At 34.4% G+C, this 19,842-nt stretch overlaps 1 protein-coding gene across 11 annotated transcripts in view; it reads left to right on the top strand.

The window, feature by feature from the left end:
- Positions 1-19,842, top strand: part of Cep128 (centrosomal protein 128) — a 379,822-nt gene that overhangs the window by 287,549 nt on the left and 72,431 nt on the right. For all 11 annotated transcript variants that reach the window (XM_074067415.1, XM_074067413.1, XM_074067408.1 and 8 more), the window contains one exon: positions 15,160-15,209. In XM_074067415.1, coding sequence (XP_073923516.1) covers positions 15,160-15,209 — 50 coding nt within the window. The remainder of the gene's footprint in view (positions 1-15,159; positions 15,210-19,842) is intronic.

Genomic DNA, 19,842 nt, shown 5'->3' on the forward strand with positions numbered 1-19,842 from the left:
CTAATAGGGTATTAGCCAAGAGTTCCACTCAGAAGAAGTACATTGTGCAGTTTAATATGATCCTTCTGTATCTCCACGCTCTTCCTAATCATAGGATTCTAAATTCTTCCTTTTCATTCTTTCATTGCACATGTATACACATCTGCTTTTTTTACCCTTTTTCTGAATCGTTTTGAGACTCCTGAGATGAATTAACATAATTTCATCAGAGATAATAAAAGAACTCTGAAATCTATCGTGAACATTTGACAAAAAATGCTTACCATCCTTTCAGCATAGTTAAAAGGCAAATTATGCTTTTATGACTTGTACTACATAGAACAGCAAGATTATAGCCATTATTATGCTTTACTATTACAGTGTTACAATGCTATTAGGTGCTTTTATATCTAAGCTTTTAAGAATAGTGTTTCCTGGGGTTTTTTTATACTTATAATATTTAATGTTTGTTCATAATTTAATTTTGAGGAATACTAGAATGAAGCTGTAACTTTATTAAGAGGTTGAAACTTTAAAACACCATATTTTAAGATGTGATGGCTTTTCATTAAATTATCTATATATTTCATTCAAGTATTTTTTGCTAGATTTCACTGCTGACTTACATGACCATAATCCATAGTGCATAAATAATTTTCTTCCTCACTCCAAACTAAAATTTACCTTTGCTAAAAATTTAAGTTATTACTCTTTTTTATTGTTACTTAAAGCTTTTGTCTTCTTTGGGTTTTTCCTGAAAAAGAAAAAAATCATGGCTATTTAAGTTTCTTAGTATTTTCTCTTTACTCTTTTTTAAATAAAGCTGAAATGAATATGTTAATAACAAAAATGAAAATTCCCTATCTTACAGATCTTAGAACATAATAGATTCTCAACAAATACATTTTACCGCTGATTCCAAGTTTTAAAACTTAAAAACTACATTAGAAAGTTTATAGAAAAATTTTACTTTCTGTCCTACTTTTTGATCCCTTATGTATGTATAACAGCAACAACAACAAAAGGAAACAAAAGGAAAGAAAGAGCCAATACTTGAATTGTCTTTTGGTCCAAAAAATATGACACCAGGTATTTCCATCTTATTGCATTTTTTCCAGAGTAACTGATTTCTCCAAAATATGGAGTGTTTTGCTATTTTTGCTTGCTATTTACATTGAGGTTAACTCTGTTGGTTAGAGTGTACTGGTAATGACACCAGTGACATGGTTTTTATTTCCATGTGGTTCAGTTAACTTTGCTTTTCCATTGCCACAGACTGCTCCCATAATTATGTCTGCAATGTGTTCTTGGCCCAAGGGAGACCTGATGAAGCAAGTGTAAATCCATCATCATGTGGGAAAGTAGACACCCATATGCTCACCCAACAATGGGAGAGGGTTAGATATCATAATAGTCTTGAGTTTATATCTTATTAATACAATATTCCTATTACTTTTGTGAGGCTCAAGATATATGACTTATGTGTTGATTTTAATACATTCAAAGTCAGGTGCAGTTAGAGGCTCAGTTTGTAGAGAAATCCTGAAATATTAACCAAGGTTGGTTTTTGAAAAAAACAATTTGTGTCTAGCTCTTCCCAATTGCATAATGTTTACTTATCCAGATATTTTACTGAGTTTAAGATATCAATCTTATATTTGAAATTGCATATATACAAAATATTTGATTATATAATTTATTGAACATGAAGGCTCTACTATAGAAATTTAAAACTTCAGTCTTCATAGTATCATAGTTCAAAATCTCAATATATTAATATAAATGTACAGTATACACTAATATAGTTAATATCCATTAAATATTTACTGTTTTCTAGCCACTGTGTTAAATATGTACAGAGAACTCAAGGGGAGAAAAATTCAAATAAGAAATATGTTACAATTTTTTTAAATATTGTAGAAGTGCTACATGAAACCAAGGTACAGGATACTGACTGTGAAAACAATTGCTAATGATACCTATTTCCAAATGGGAATATTTCACTAGATTTTAAAGGAGGAGTTAAGAACTGGGTGTCTGAGTCCATTCATGCCTTAGACTGAATAATTTGTTAACAGCGTAAATTTATTTCTTGCTCCTATGGAAGCTGGAAATCTTAGATCAAGGCACTTTCCTTTTGCATTTCTGGAGAATGCCTGATGTCTGCTTCCAAGATGGTGTCTTGGGTGTTCCTTTCTGGGATGGGAGCTACTACTGTGTCCCCATGTGGTAGAAAGGACAAATAGGTAAAAAGGGCCTCACTAGTTTCTCCCAGCCCTTTCATAATTTTGTTAGTCCCATTCATGAATGTTCCACCTTTACTATGTGTTTACCTACTAAAGGCCCTACCTCTTAACACCATCACATTGGGGTTCAAGTTTAATATGTGAGTATTGGAGGGACATGTGCAATTCAAACCATAGCACCAGGGAAAACAAGAAGGGTAAGGCACTTAGGCAAAAGAAACAAGTCTTCCATCTAGAGGTTCAAGGTAGCATTATATATTTACTCTAGAACTTAGAATATTGAAAGGGATGGGTCATTAAACTGAGTCCAGTGCACAAAGAGTTTTTTTTATCCTGTTGGAAATATGAATTATATTGTTAAAACAATGGAAAATGGTTAAGGCATTTTAAGTAATGTTGATGTTGGAGAAAAGTAAGAGTGCAAAATGAAATGTAGTTTTGTTGCATAAAGTTTAATTTTATTTTGGTAGAAAGAGCAGAATTGATGTTATATATTCAACTTGTGCATTGGGCACCTACTATGTTCCTAGCACTCCTCTAGGTGCCTGAAATACCCAATGACTCAAGCAAACAAAATCAGTGATAGCATGGTGTTTCTATTCTAATGGAGGGAAAAGACACAACAAATATATAGATATACTATATCTATAAATATTAGATAAATATTCCCTATGTCTGAAAGTACTGTGAAGAAAACCAAAGTAGGGAAAGATGGTAGGGACAGATGTGTGTGATGTTTTAGCTCTTTTTAGATCAAAGAAGTTCTTTCTGATAGAGTAACATTTGAAGATACCTAAACATAGAAGGATTGAAAGGAATTGGTGTTCTAGGCAGAAAGAGCAGTCCTGGCAGACACCCTGGGGTGGAGGTAATGACAGGTTCCTCCTAGAAGAGCAAGCAAGCTGGCAGGGCTGGAGATGAGGCTTCAAGGAGGAGAGTTGGCATAGCTGAGTGCAGAGAGTTTACCATTAAAAAGATGTGTGTATGTGAGGGGAGATCTAAAGCTGTTATATACTGTAAAAGTATTAATGTTGACACTTCAATTATTAGAATGTGAGTTGGTGCTCCAGCACATTTTTTTCCAGACCAACTGAATAGATGGTAGGCTTGTGGAAGAGTTGTCCCTTCTCTCAGACTTCCTGTACTTGCCATTGTGGACTTGTATGCTCTTAGTCCTAATTTCTGAAAGTTTTCTGAAACTAACACCAAGAAAGTTAAATTACAGAATGATTCTTTGGGAGATTTATAGCATTTGGGTCCATATAGAATTGGGTAAAATAATTTGCAGGACTTTGTTTTCATGATAACACATAGTAGACAGTAGTTTAGTGCTATGAATACTTTGATCTCTCCCTTGAAAGATTAGGGTAGTCATGTATTCTGCCAAAAGGAATCTTTCTCTTCATATTCAGTCTATGTTTTATTTTGAATTCTTCCTCTTAATTTTGTATTTGTTTTTGCTTATCACTCTATCTCATTCCTCTTCTGTATCTCTAATTTTGTGTTGGTTTGGTTATCCTGCAACTGGTCACATATGTAACTACAGTCTTTCCTAACCTATTCTGTTTAGAGTACCTATCTATTTTGAAAATGAACAACATGTATTTTTCTTTGGATATATCTTTTGACAGTGTTGATTAATGTATTGTGTATATAAGTATGTGAAAATATATATATACACACACATATGTATCAAAGCAGGGTAAGAGTGTAGGAATAATGATGGAAAGGAGTGTATGTGATGCTTTAGGCCTTTTTGGGTCAGGGAGCTCCTTTCTGATAAGGTAGTATTTGAGCAGACATTAGGTATACTACCCACATATGATATAGCAAAGTGTTGAGGAGCCAGGCTCTTCTGCTTTCTACATATATTTATATTTGAGAGAGTTGGGAAAAGAGGTTATTGTTTGCCAGTAGAACATTTGTGGTCTGTTATAAACTTGTAGACCTGCTTAAAGTTAGAAATTAGATGGCAAGTATAGTACATTCTGTTTCCCAAAGATAACATCTTCATTTAGGGAATCTACACAATGAGCATTTTTCCTTTTCTTTCCCTCTTTTATAAGCCTAAACTCTCTCTAGCTTGTCAGTTTTGATTATATGCACTGATTCCAGTTAATGCAAATAAGAGAAGCTACTAATGGAAAGAGGAATTTTAAAGAGACTTCCAGAAGTATTGTGGCAACATGAATTTGATTCATTCACTGTGCTGGTGGAGTTCACAGAACCTACTTTCTTTGACTATATCTATAAGTCATCACCACCATCTAATTTAGGGTCAATATTTTTGGCATTTTCTGAATTTCCTTTTCAGTCAAAGTGCTGCAAATCTAAAAGCATACAAGGCAACATGCCTCTGTCACTGTTTAATAGTCAACCCTAGTGAGAAAGGAAAGTTAATTAAAATCTATGAAAATGAAACAAGTAACCTTTAAAGATAGGCACACAATGTGGATGGTGTTAATATGACAATTTGTTAATGGACTAGAGAGTTGTAATCAGTATTAAAAATTACTTGAGGTTTTTTCTATTTATGAAAGCTATTAATTAAAGGAGGCAATGACCTGTGAGATTATCCATGAAAACCATCTGCCATCTGAACATAACACCAAAGAAAACACTTTTAAAATTTTTCTTTTTATCTTATAATTTTACCTTAGAGACTATTATGGTTTACTTTTATTTTTCTTTTACCACTTGGGTATTTTTTAAGTCTGTTCCATTTAAAGGAGGTACACATTTTAAATTCTTATTATTAGTAAAGGACTAAAGCCACTTGAAATCCCAAACCTCCCTCTTCATGAACTGGGTTTGATATGCTTGACTGCCTTTTAGAAGTTCTGTCTATTGTCTGGTTTGGGAGATAGGTATCCTTTGATGACATTCTTAGTCTTTTATTGCCTTGACACTGACATGAAAAGAAACTCATCTGACAAATGGAAATATTCACATTATATAATCCATTTGTGGGGGAAAAATACTTTGTGCTATTTTTCTGCTTCCAGATAAAACTTTGATTTAATTTGTTTATTGGAATTTAAAAGGATTTGGATAAGAAGATATAGAAGAATTACTGTAATTGTGACGATGTGAGGAACAAAAAGGGAAGATTTATAATTATCTAAAGCGTATTTACCTTAGGTATAAAAGAAAACAGATATTAGAGGTGAATGAGAATGATTTGTCACATGTGCTTATTATCTATAAACAATGTTAACAATGAGAATAATTACTTAAAGTAAGTAAAGACTCCCTTTGAGTTTCCAAAAAGCTTTTGAGGGATGATTGTCATCCATATTAATTCTGAATAATTATTATTCATACAAATTGAACTACTCGACTATGACAACAACATTTAGATACCACACAGAAACCTACCAAAGTACAGTGCTTTAAGTTTCAGTGCTATAGGGATAGCCATAATCTAGTAAACAATCTAATGAAATCCCATTTTTTAAAATTTATTTGATCATTGTGGCCAAGAAAGATTAAATCAATGTAGCTAACAAATGTCAGAGGAAAAGCTAGAACCAAGGTCTCTTGACTTCTGTTCTGATATTTTTTGTACCATATTTTAAAGCCTTCTTTTCATGGACTTGGTTGAAATTTGCCGATGACCTTGAGCATTTCTGGTTGGCCTGTGTAGCCATGAGTTTTGTTATTGTTGTCCTAATTGTCAGGTTATTCCTATTTCAGATCTGACTAGGTTTTTCTTACTTTTGACAAAGGGTAACTACTTTTGGAATAACAGGTTGCAGTCATCTTAGAAGATTAGAAGGGAAAAAATGTAAAAAGAATAATAAAATATGAAGTGCAAAAATGTAAATTGCAGTTTTAACTTCAGAATAATGGTTTTGAAATGCTATTTTGGGCCACCTATTTTGTTTTGTTTTGTTTTAATCTTTGAGGGGGTTAGATATAATGTCTTTGATGTCTAGGATAACAAACTGTTGACTCCTCATCTTTCCAGACATTAGGTAGGGCTGTTAAAACCAGAATAGGACAAATAGGACAAATAAAGAATGAATGTTTCCTTTGTCTTCTCTCTTAACTTTGTGAATATTTGTAAGAAATGTTGCTTTTATCATTTTCTTAAAAATTGTTGGGGCTGGGGATGTAACTTGGTCGTAGAGTGTTTGTCTAGCATGTGCAAGGTCCTTGATTCTAACCCTGGGATTACACACACACACACACACACACACACACACACACACACACACACACCCCTCATTTACTGAGCAAATACTTCTCAATTATATAAAATATTCTGTATTTCCTCCTATTCTATACTTTCTCTTTTCTAATCTTCCTAAAACAGTTAATCTTTCTTAAACTCAGTTTTATATCCTTCATAGATATGGAAGCAGGGCAAAATAGTGAAATATGGCTAATAATTTCCATGTTGAGATAAAGTCCTGTGAGCATATGAATAACAAGAAAGTAAAACCGCATTTGTGCTGATATGAAGAGTTTTAGTGGTCTGCATAGAAGATCAAACCATTGAAAACCTTCCCTTAAGATAAAACCCAATCCAGCACAAGGCTCTTACACACTTTAGTTCTATGAAGGCTAAGAGAGGTAGAGATGATGTAGAAGATAAATTTGAAGCTAGGAGAGGTTGGTTCACAAAATTTAAAGATAACATAAAAAGTGCAAAGTGAACAGCATGCTGATGCAGGCCCAGCAGCAAATTGTGTATAAGATCTAACTAAGATAATTGATGAAGGTGGCTATTAAACAGCAGATTTTTAGTCTACCAAACAACCTTCTTATTGGAAGAAAATGTCACCTAGGACATTCGTAGCCATAGAGGAAAAGTCAGTGCCTCACTTCAAAATTTCCAAGGTCAGGCTGGGGCTGATTCTGTTATTAGGGCCTAATGCAGCTAGTAACTTTAAGTTCAAGCAAATGTTCACTTGCCATTTGTAAAGCCCTAGAACCTTTAAGATTCATGCTTAGTCTGTTTTGCCTATCCTCTGTAAATGGACCCACAAAGCCTAGATGAGAGTACATCTGTTTATAATATAGTTTACTGAATATTTAAAAACCCACTGTTTTAAACCTACTGCACAAAATAAAAGATTCCTTTGAAAATGTTATTGCTCACTGACAATGCATCTGATCACCCAAGAGTGCTGATGGAGATGTACAACTTAGGGAATGTTCTTATGCCTGCTAATATAACATCCATTTCCTAGCCCATAAATTCAGGAATAATTTCAATCTTATTATTTAAAAATATATTTCAAAAGACTATAGCTATTATTTGTTTTTATGTGGCTTAATTCTTTTTTCTTTTGCTGTTCTTCCACCATTTCCCTCTTTTGAGTAAAATAGATAAAATTTAAGTAGATATTGAATAAATATTTCCTAGTATACCATTGCCATTTCTTTTATTTTTATTTTTGAGGTTTTTTTTCTAGTAGTTGCCCTGATGATTAGTTGTCTTCTTCATTTATAAACATATAATTAGGATTAAATACAAACTTAATTTCAGTAAATCACAAATTCTTCTTTCAACCTTATCAGTTTTTTCACATATTTTGCAGCTTTGTTGCTTAGTGTATACATATTTAGGATTTCTGTTTTCTTGGTAGATTAATACTCTTATCATTATATGATTTCCTTTTCTGTCTCCAGTAATTTTGTTTGCTCTGAGGTAAATTTATACGATTTTAACATAGTCATTCATACTTTTCTTTAATACCTGCATGGTGTTTCTTTTTCTATTTTCTTCCTACTTTCATGATATAATGCCTATATCATTATATTTGAAGTAAGTCTCTTCTAGACAGCATATAGTTGAATCATGTACTTTAATGCAGTCTGACAGTTGCTTTTAATTGGTGAATTGATACTGTTTCATCTAATGTAATCATTGCCATTTTAGAATTTAAGTCTGCCTCTTTTCTCTTATTTTCTCTTTGATCTTTCATTTTTTTCCTTTTCCTCCCCCATTACCTTCCTGTGGGTTATTTGGACATTTTTTAAAATTCCATTTTTATTTATCATAAACTTCTCTTGCCTATTTTGTAGTTCTGTTAACCAAGACAATCATTTGTCCAATTTAGGGTAGTGATTAGTCTTGTAATGAACACATTCTCAACTCTTGCTAATAGAAATGACAAGAAAAAAACTTAGTAGTTATTGGGTTAGAACTTTTACTATATGACTTGGTATATCTCAATACAAGAACAGAGAATGAGGTAGAATGGGGCAGATCATTGTGCTGTTCTCTATACTGTAGAAATTTTGGGGAAGAAGTTTTAAATCTCTAAAGTTGTCAAAATGGAAAGTTTCACCAAAAATGAATAACTTCAAATCAAAACATGAGTGCCTGTATTTAGATATATTACTGCGTATCAAAGACAGACATTGAACTCTCAACCTTTCATTTGTAGACCAATTTGTTGTTTCAGTGTCTGAGGCAGATCACAAGGGATAGCCATACTTTTTGAATGTTCTTTATTTTAACCTGTGTGTTTTCTGTGGTAAGGCCTGATGAGAAAACTCTTAACTCATTGTGGTATATCCACCTATGTGCCAGTGGGTGGCAGTAGAAATGGCAGCATTCTGAATTATATAGCTACTTGAAATAGATAGGCTCTAAAGGCAGTGTACTAGGAGGCCTCTTTTTCAGGTTTGTTTTAAATTATAACTGATTTTTTCCACACATTTTCTTGATTTTAGAAGTAATATCTAAGGGTGAATTTTAAAGGTTACAGTAATAACAGGAGATTCTTATTATTCATCAGATGCTGTTTTAAGTGTTTGCATATACATTTTTGCCTTAGTATCTACTGGGGATGGTTCCTTCAAATACCAAAATCTGAGGATACTCAAGTCTTTTATATAAAATGGTATCACATTTGTATATAAACTTATGCACATACTTTAAATCATCTCTATATTACTTATAATACCTCATATCTAAATGATATATAGTTATGATACTGTATCATTTAGGATGTAATGGTGAGAAAAAACAAATCTGTATGTGTTCAGTACAGATGCATTTTTTAAAAGAATATTTTCAATCCACTATTGTTTAAATCCATGGATATGGAACCTGTGATACAGAGGACCTACTGTATTAATTTAAATCCAAACACGTTTTATTGTTGTTATCTTCTTTACCTTTACTATTCTAAGAAATAGAACATTTGCTGGCCAGTGTTATATTTAGCTGCAAAACTATTTAAGTCATCTGAAAGAATTTTTTGGCTGCTTTATTTTATGAGACAGTCTGTATGCTGTACATTGAATATACCTTACTAAAACTACTACCTTCTCAACTGTCTTTAACTATTTGCTTTCTATCAAAGCCACATCTTATGTTATTTTTGAGTTGAGGAAGTTTTAATATGTACAGCTAGTAACTATTGGTCTTCTCATAGATTACTGATGTTACACAAGTACTTTAATGAAGTTCTTTCAGTTTAGTAAGGAATTTAAAAATGCATAAGCATGTATGATGGAACTTGGAGTACTATGGCAGATCAATGTGAGTCTTGATAGGTAAAGGAAGGCAGTTACTGTTTTGTGAGAAAAAGTTCTGGACCCTACTCCAGTTCAGAAGCCCTGTACTCACGTTCATGTACTTTGTTAACTAGCCGTATGACAGTGCCAGAGGTATTGGAACTCTTGTTCCAACAATTGGAACTTAGTCCTCATCCATAAGCTATGAGGTTAGTTAGATCATTGGGTTTTTTCATTACTATATTTTGGAGCTTTATAGCTCCACTATGAGACCACAGGCCTAGAATAGAAGAGAAGCTTGGCAGGCTGTTCCCAGGCTGTCTACTTCTCCTACCCCTAAAGTAGCCCCCTTTCAGTTTTTATAATTATCTATTCAAAGTATATAGTAGATTATGTTCGTTTCACTTATAACTGTTCCCTTCTGTCACTAAAATGTCATTGATTCCATTAACTAGATAGTCAAGGAAAAAAATAGAAACCAACCATCATCTTGTATATGTAGCTAATGTCTTGTGCATCAGCAGTACACCTATGGGAGGCTAAATAAATCATTTATGGCAAAAACATTTTTTGAAATATTGAACTGGTAAGTCACATTATCTTTTTTTTTCTTTTATTCATATGTGCATACAATGTTTGGGTCATTTCTCCCCCCCATCCCCCCGCCCCCACCTATTCCCCCAACCCTCTCCCTCTCCCCCCCCCCACCCCCTTGCTACCCGGCAGAAACTATTTTGCCCTTATCTCTAATTTTGTTGAAGAGAGAGTATATGCAATAATAGGAAGGACTTAGGGTTTTTGCTAGTTAAGATAAGGATAGCTATACAGGGAGTTTACTCACATTATCTCTTGTTTTTAGTAAATGTCAGAACACATAGCGTAACATTGAACAGGAGCACAAAATTACTAAGTGAGGGTACAGGAGCCAAAATCTATGCTCTATGCTTCACTCTAAACCACAATCATTAATTCGGTGTATTGTGCTGTCAGTGCTACTTTATCCAGTACCATTGTCATAAATCTTGCTTTATTTCAAGCCTCTGTTTCCATACCTATCTATCTTTTATGAGTCAGCCTGAGTTATAATGTTAATGAGATGTTTTATAATAAAGGTTAAAGAAAAGCATAGTCATTTCTAAATGTGAACTCAACATTTCTGTGAAGAGTAAAGTTCCTAGATGAGTATGTTGGTTATTTATACTTGAATACAATTCCCCTTTTAAAAACAAATAAGGTATTTACTTTCTTGGCTACCAGAAACAAGAAATATCATTATGACAGTGTCAAACCTCCTTAAACAGTGAGGCCACTTGTTGCAAATACTGCAAAGGAAGTGGTACAAAAACCAAAAATATGGTCATGATATATTACCCTACACATGCCAGAGAAATGCAAAGTGGAAGAGAGCAAAACAGAAGAACTAGATTGTTCAATTCTTGTCCTGAAATTTTCCTCCTTTAATGATTGTATTTCATAATGATTTAATATTAGGTCATTTAAAAACTGGAGCCAGTCAAAGGAAAATACCAAAAAGGCTATGTCTTTTTCATTGAAAACATTTTATTAACTAACATTGATAGAAGCACATTAGGCCAGATCAATTTTCATAGCAGTTGAATTGCTGTTTGTATTAAACAGAAAACCAAAGAATGATAAAGAAAAGGGAGCAGAGGAATTTTTCAGCCTTTTCCATTCTGATCTTTTGTTCTGATATCAGTAAGATTAAGCAACAAGATTGTTCATTACAACAAGGGTCACTAATCATACTTGAGTGTAACAACATTATGCTACTTCAGCTATCTAAAGGTCTCACTTAAATCCTCCTGGCTTGCATCTGTTTGCAGTAGAGTAGTGCGTCTCAGTGGTATTCAGTAGCCATATTTCATCAGCAAAGATTAATCACTTTTGTCATTCCAAAAGCATGTATTTGAACAGAGCACCTAATAAGTATGCATTTTATGTAGGTAGGAGAGGGAATTTTGGCATCTAAGTTAAGTATGAGAGGCAGAGAGGCAGTTGTTAGGGAGACATCAGAGAACTACTAAAGCAAATCAGTGTAATACTAATTTTTTTTTTAATATAGTATGGAGAAAGGTATGCTTAAGTACTGGATGGTACAATTGAGAACAGTTACATCAGAGTATAAGATAAAACAGCAAAGCTCTAGATGTGGCTTTAATATTAACTAGGTAATCTCAGGCAAATCATTTGCCTTCTTTGAACTTCATGTCTTCATATACTTATTGTAGAATTCAATCTATCTTTCAAAATGTAAAGTTCTTAATTTTAAGTTCTCCAGATATTGGAGTAAGATAATTGGAGACTCTTAAAAGAAAATTATGGCTTATATGATCAGAAAACAAACAAAAAAGAATGGATTGGAAGTCCAGGAATTTTGTAAGCTTCAGTCAAGGACAGATGTAACCTTAATGAACTCTTTTCTGTTTTTTGTCTGTGCTTTCTTCTCTGCCATGTTTATTGTTTAACAAGTTCCTTCAATATACAGGAAAGTACAGCCTTGGAAGCACTAGACTAGTATGTGCTCTTCCCAGCCTGGGACATGACCTACTTTTGGTGGCATAACAGGTTAGTTAGGCACCTTAACTCAAAGTTTCACAGAAATCACGTGGAGAAGAGAAACAGGAAGTTCTCAGAGACAAAAGTAGACTGAACTTCTTTACATATGTGTTTTATTAAATGAGTGAGTTGCATTTGACTGTATAAAGGGGTTCAATACTCATTATTTATCCAGTAAGTTTTATCTAAGATGTTTGGTATTTGTCATACCAACTTAACTCTGTAAGAATGAGATTAATTTTCCTTTATAATTGATGGACCCATTATGCATCACTCCAGTCCACTGCACAATTAAGTAATATAATTCATTACAAAGAGTTTAGTCCATAAGTAGTAAAGCAGAATGACCATATCCTCAGAAGAACAAAGTATTGATCTTTTATCTTACAAATAATGAAGGAAGTTGGACTAAAGGCAAATTTTACTGGAACCAGTTAGAATAGTCACTTAGTGTTCATCTTTGCTCCTTATATTGATAGTGTCCTCATTTTACAGATGGGTGCTATCCTTTCTGTTCTTTTGGGATCCTATCCAATTCTTTTGGGATTATCAATGAAAGTATTCCATACTCTGCCCTAGCTAAGCAATAGGTAAAGAACCTAAGCCATTAAACTATTCTCAGAATATCATTTTGAGTGGACTGATGTAAAGATTAGAGGTGATCAGAAAAAAGACCTATTAGTTCATGCTACCTAAATCCCTACCCACACAGACCTGCTGTAGTTGTTTTTCTTTTTAGAGGCTGAATCCTCTTTTCCTATGGATTTGTTAATTACTCCTATATCCTTTCCATGAATTTTCAATAATTATTGTTCAGTTAGTAACTGGTTGCTATCAGTTAACACATTTTCGGCATCGAGCTATCCACAAATTTCATTTCTTAGTCTCATGATTTTCTACAGTGGAGCTGGCACTGGATTCAGTGGAGTACTCAGTATGGTCTCAGTTAGGCTTCATTTTGAGTTGTCTGTAGTCAGCTCCAGTCAGCTAGGCAGCTCTGCTTCTGGGCATGTGCTGGCCACCTTCTAGGAAAACCTTCAAGGCAGCAGGGATAAGGAGATTCCTGGACCATGTATCTCTTGCCATCAAGTAGGTTGCCCTGGGCTTGTTCATACAGTAATGAAAGGGTTCTATGTGGGAAAGCAAAAGATTCTTGAAGCTCCAATGCAGATTCCCACAAAGTTGCTTCTGTTGTGTTCTTTTCACCAAATCAAGTCAGGTGGCCAGCCCAGATGCAAGAACTTAAGATTTGGAAGTTCATAATATCTTGATGGAAGTAGCTGCAGGATTTCAATGCAAATGTTCAAAGTGGAAGGAAGAAGAATAATTGAGAACACTTAACCAGTCTGCTCTACCCCACAAGTTTGTTTTGCTATGTTATAGCTGAAGAACTTACCCCTAGTGCAACAATGATAATAAAAATTAAAAAATAGAACCATTTAAGAGCTACATCAAATTTTTTTTTTAAAGAACCTGATTTAGAGCTGGGGGTGTGGTTCAAGAAATACAACACCTGCCTAGCAAACATGAGGCCAAGTTCAACCCTCAGTACCACTAAGAAAATAAAAATGAACCTAATATGCCATCCAAACACCCCTTTAAAATATGCCCCAAAGACATTGACATGCTCCTCTATCATTGATTTAACTGATTATGGGAGGCTTGGGGAATCAGTCAGGACAAAACTGCCTCTTACCCTTAATTTCAGCACATTGTATGTTGTGCAAATTGTAGCCTTCTCAACTGTGCAGTCTCAAAGAGCTATTGCCATCAATTGTATCATCTGCCAAGTCTCCTGAAGTTTCAGTGTATCACCTACCCAATTATGACATATGCCCGTGTGACTTTGCCCCCCACTATATTACTTCTTCCTGCCATATCTAGTATAGCACTTGCTAAAAATGTTTGCATTTGCCTTTCTGGGATCAATATTGAATTTCCATAAGGTGTATTGTCCTTTTATGCAGCCCCAGCCTCTTGGTAAGCTATATCAGTCACAGAATAAATCAGATGCTAATTCTAATATGCACTGCTATAGGTGTTTCTTGCCAGTTTTTATCCAAGTTCTGACTCAGCCCCACATTCTTTAGGTTTGTGAGATCTAATAAGATCAGAGCACAGGGTGGTATAGCTGCAGGCAGAAAATTCTGCTTGCCAAATACATTTTCCTTTATTGCAGGTTTGCAAATTAACATAGGGCACTGAGACACTGTGCTGTATGCATGCATTAAAATGGATCTCTCTTCAGTTGGCTACCTTTCTTGTAACCTCTAATTTCTCTGCAATCGTGCCAAACTCTTGGTCAGATACAGCTTCAATGCATCCCATCCTCTCAGTGTCAAATGATAATTAATATGACTTTACAGTTGAGGTGGTACTCTACTTCCATTAATAATACCCATTATTCCAGGGTGTTTAACTTGATTATTAAAATTGACTCTGGGGGGTGGAACTTGGCTTGGGAACTTATTTTAAGAGTGAATGCTTTGTTTCTAGTCTTTCTTTCAAAACAGTTTCCTTTTTCAAAAACAAAAAAAGAACTTTTTGTTACTTTGAGTTATATAAGCATTGGACCAAATTCCTAAAATATTGGTGTGATTTTGAATTTGTAATTGAGTTGGTATTATTCTGTGGTGTTTAGCAGAGTAGAGGCCTTCTGGGGCTTGTTGTCTAGTATTCATTTGATAGATTAGCACTCTGCTATATCTCATCAGTTAGGATCAGAGGGACATTTGTTTTATACTGTTTCTCACACCTTAACGTCAGATTCTCTTTCTATGAAGCAGCATATACATGCTACTGACTGAATTGCATTTTGTGGTAAGAAGCAACCCATTTTTACATTACATTTCATAGGCATTTTATTTTTTTATTGTAGGTCTGCTAGAAGAGAGCCAAAGGAAAGATGAAGAAATGGAATCTCTGCAGGTAAATTCTCAAATAGGGCAATTTTTTTAAGACTAAAAAAATTTGTTTTTTGCTCTTTTATCCTTTGTATGGTTAGATTTAGACTGATGCAGCAAGTGGAATGGCAGATACCATGTGAAAACTTTAAAGATGATGTTAGAATTTACTTCCTTTAGCTATCTTTGAAAGCATTTATAATCTAAAGCAGGAAGGCAGCTCAGCCTCTAGGCTACTCTGGAAAGAAACCTTTATGCCTTGGTGAATTATAATAGAAATTTAAGCATTAGGAAATGAAGGCAACACCCTCCCAATATCATATCCCCCAAACAAGGATGAAATCATGGAATCTACACTTTCAAGTGAAAGTAAAATATATTCCTACTCTGTGGAAGTCATCTACCAATGATCAACTAGAATTGTTAACTAGGTTTGTTAACTAGAATGTGTTAACATGTGTATAGAGCTTAAGATTTACCTTGATAGTTTCTCAATTTGCCATGGGTTTATGCACATTTCTTGGACTGGAAAATTGTGTTTGAAAGATTCTATTGTAATATTAATTGACGTTTCTATAGCCTGAGCAATTGATGTTCAGTTGGCATGTGACAGAAATTCTCTCTTCTTTTGTATTGGGCTAACTTACAAATGGGTAACTCAAATGTCTACCTTTATTAGAGGAAACATAATCAGTTCTACTCACATGACAGAACCAATTCACTTAATGTCACATTGGAGTTTAGGAACAGTAAATACTTTGGACATTTAGAGTTCTTCATGGGCTTCAAGCTATAAGGCAGCACTGGAAAATGAAATAATGAGTTGGCTTGAATGCTTTAGGGATATGGATATTTGCTTCTGATGAGTGACGAATGGGTCGAGTTAAAGCCAAAGAACAAGAGACATATTTAGTTGTTGGAGACTCTTCTATTTTGACATTAATGACATTAAGAGAAAATTGTATAATTGATCTAAAAATACTGAGATATCATAATTCTAAGTATGCAATAAAACTGGTACATGTTACCTACAGTTTTCTACATATTAAATTATTTTATTGTCTTGCACTATATTTAAGTGTGAAAAGAAGGAGCACTAGTTGGTCTAGTGTAAGGCTAGGAGAAATCTGAGGTACACTAATCCTATTAATCTCTGTGAAATTAATATCAGGAATGCTTGTTATAAAGTACAGATCTCCATTTCCTGTAAGTAAAAGGTCCTGTTACTCTTTGAACAATATTGATGGAGCACCAAGTTATGAATGGCATTGTACTAGTGCTGGGGATCCAAAGGCAAGTTGGGTATACTAGATAGCATCTTGCCTCCCATTCCAGACTTAGTGGAGAAGTCTATGGAATGAGTGTTTATAAAAAATATTGAAAATGATATTATCAGGATTGTGTAAGTTACTGTGGGAACATATAACATGAACACCTAAGTTGCCTCCTGAGTGCAGTAGGCAGTGCATCAGTCTCATAATAACATCTGTTTTGTTTGTTGGAAGCAGGTTTGATGGAAGTAAAGGGGAATTAAATGCAATTGAAGGTAGATAGGTTGAGTTGGGAAGGAGTGATAATCCAAGTAGAATTACCTAGGGCTGTATTTAAATGACAGTTAAGAGTTATCTAGGCAAGATTAAGAAAAGTTTTAGTCACAGGAAGGATATGGGAAGGCCTATGGTCAAAGAGCACAATTTCACATTTAAGAAACTGAAAGTTCATTGTGGTGGAATGTAGCATCTGAAGAGGAGTTTGTGAACTAATAGGTTTAAAGGACCTCATAAAGGAGTTTGGACTTTACCTTTAGTATATGCAAAACCAGTAAAGGATTTCAAGCATGGGAAAAATATGATCGAATTTGTATTTTGAATAGGTAACTGACTATCAAGTTGAAAATCACCAGGAGATCACTTTAGCAGGTATATGTGAGAATCTTGCTAAGAGATGGATGGTGCCCTGGATTGGTTGCCAGCAGACAGCATGAAGAGGAGTGGTAGTTTCTTAGTAGATTAGGATATTTAAAAAATGAAATTTTGAGAGTGGTGGCTAGGAAGCAAAAAGGAAGGACTTATTAATAACCCCTGGTTTCTTAACTGGGTAACTTCATGAATGGTTGTGCTTATCAATGAGAGGGGAAGTTGATTAGTTCACTTTTGGATATTTTGAAATGCCCAGGTGGCAGTGTCAGTGGATGAGCGGGGAGGATCATATGAGTCTGAAACTCAGGGGCTTAAAGTAGACATGCAGAATGCAATGTCATCTGATCTGGTGTTAATAACATATGTATGATGCTAAAAGTCATATTAGCACTGAGAATTCTCAGGGGAAGTATGTAGGATGAAAAGAAATGAAAGCCTGAGCTAGAGCCCTAGGGAACACCAATTTTTAAAATCACAGGCTAAGGACAAAACCTTGTAAAAGAGTCCAAAAGGTAAAGTAAATAACTTCAGAGAATATAGCATCATGAAAGTTACCAAAAGATATCTCAAGGGGAAAACAGTCATTAAAATAGAAGAAATGTTTATTATCTCTTTGGATCCTGTTAGTTACAGGTTTTAGTTTTAAAACAAAATTTACCATCCAATGAATGATAAACTTCTGTCATACCTATGAAACAGCTCTCATGTCTTTCATTTTCCCAAATATCTACTACCTAGCACAAAGCCATACCACAGTAGGTACAGAGTAAATTTCTGTGAACTGAACAAATGAATGCCACACTACTGGTCTCTTATTTACTAAGACTCTTTTCCTGGATCTTTGCTAAGATCTAGGAACCTTTTTGGTCCTAGATATTTTATGTTAAGACAGGGTCACCATGACCTAAGGTTAGCCTCAAACTTATGATCCTCCTGCCTCAGTATCTCCAGGGCACCACTGTGCTGATTGTAGTGCTCATTTTTGTGGGAGAGACTCTCAGGTAATGTTATGTATGTTCTCACTCTCCCTCCTCCTGCTCTGCTTTTTAAATATACTATAAAACAAGTGTCAGGAAGTAAGCAAGACTGGTAAGAAGCTGTAGAAAGGTGTAAAATGGCAGGGGTGAGTGAGTAAGTGGCAAGGAAGAGAATGTTTTCAATCTTCCAAGGAATCACAAACTGGAGACAAATATATTTGACAATGACTGTTACAGTGCAGCTGGTAATTACCAAAATTTTTCATTGGAGCTTTCATTGAAGCTTAACGTTGTTTGTCTCTTTTTTTTTTTTTTTTTTGAGACATTCATTTGCAGTTACATTGTGTGCTGCTCTTCTTAGAAACAAAGTATTGTCTGACTGTAAATGTGTAGTGCTGTATCAGAGTTCTGTTTGCATATGGGTTTGAGATACATTGAAGCAAACAAATCCCTTCTTTAATCCTCTTGAGATCAATGGAAACATTTAAAATAGACACAAAAGGTAATCTATTTTTCCTCAATTTATTGAAATTTTTTCAGTGGTAGGCACTGCTGCAGTTTTTTCATTTTTTAAAATGCTAAATTATATGATCCAGTTTTCATTGTCTTTTTGTTTTTCCTTTATGTTTTACCTTATGTTGCTCTGTGAACCCCAAAATGCAAAGTACACTTAGAAAGATAGTATCATGCTTAATTAAGAAGAGCTTCAAAGTGCTACCTAAAAAGTGCCCCTCCTTTTGTTAATTTACAGTCATCTCTCTTTCCAATTTATTTCGGATTATTTAAAATTAAGTGAACATGGATGTGATTTTTTTCCCCCTTCATTTTGGCCTACTAAGGCCAAAGAGGTTATTTTGAGGCAGCATGCTTGTCTATAAATAGGAACAATAGTAATACTTGACAGGACTCTTGAGAGAATTAAGATATGAAATGTGAAAACCTTGGTTTCTGGAAGGTCCTCAATTAAGATTTAATTCCACACACTATTTTTTGTAACTACCATGTGCCTACATGATGCTGTATGCTAGGGATATAGTAGGAAAGAAATCAAATTCTTCACCTCATAGAACACTTCTTTCCTTCTCTGAATCACTGCTTTCTCTCCTTTCTCTTCTCTTCTCTTTCTCCTTCCTCCCTGCACCCTTCCCCTCCATGAGCAACCATGAACTTAAATTCATATTTGGGCAGAGTATGCTAAAGAAAGTATTATGTCTTTCGATAACTACTAAATAAAACAAGGAAGTGAAAAGCAGATACAATGTGGTAATAATGGGATTGATTATTGAGCTTACATAAAATATCAATCTGTTTTAGAGGGGAAAGGAAGTATTTTAGTTGGAGGAGCTGTAATCTGAGTGTTGTCACAAGTATTTTTGAACACATTCTTTGATATCATTAGAAATGAAACAAGTACTTTGTTTAATTTTTAAAATAGGGTTAAAATGAGGTTATAGTATCATTAAAAGATAGTATTTATTTATTTAGTGTTGGGCATTGAACCCAGGTCCTCATACATGCTAGGAAGGCATTCTACCTCTAAGCTACAGATTTTAACCCAAGTTAAAAACATTTTTTTTGAGATATTCTAGAAGGTATGCCCTCAAGAATATTAAATGGCATTGGTGACATGCTCTTTCCAGATGAACCATAATTAAATTTAATTTCTCTATTCGTTGGCTTTTAAAAGTACCCTGGAACTGATTATTATTATTGGAACTATTTTAGGGTTGGGGGGCAGATATTAGATTTGGGTCTTGTCACC

Source organism: Castor canadensis, chromosome 3, assembly GCF_047511655.1.
Source record: "Castor canadensis chromosome 3, mCasCan1.hap1v2, whole genome shotgun sequence".
Lineage (NCBI taxonomy): Eukaryota > Metazoa > Chordata > Mammalia > Rodentia > Castoridae > Castor > Castor canadensis.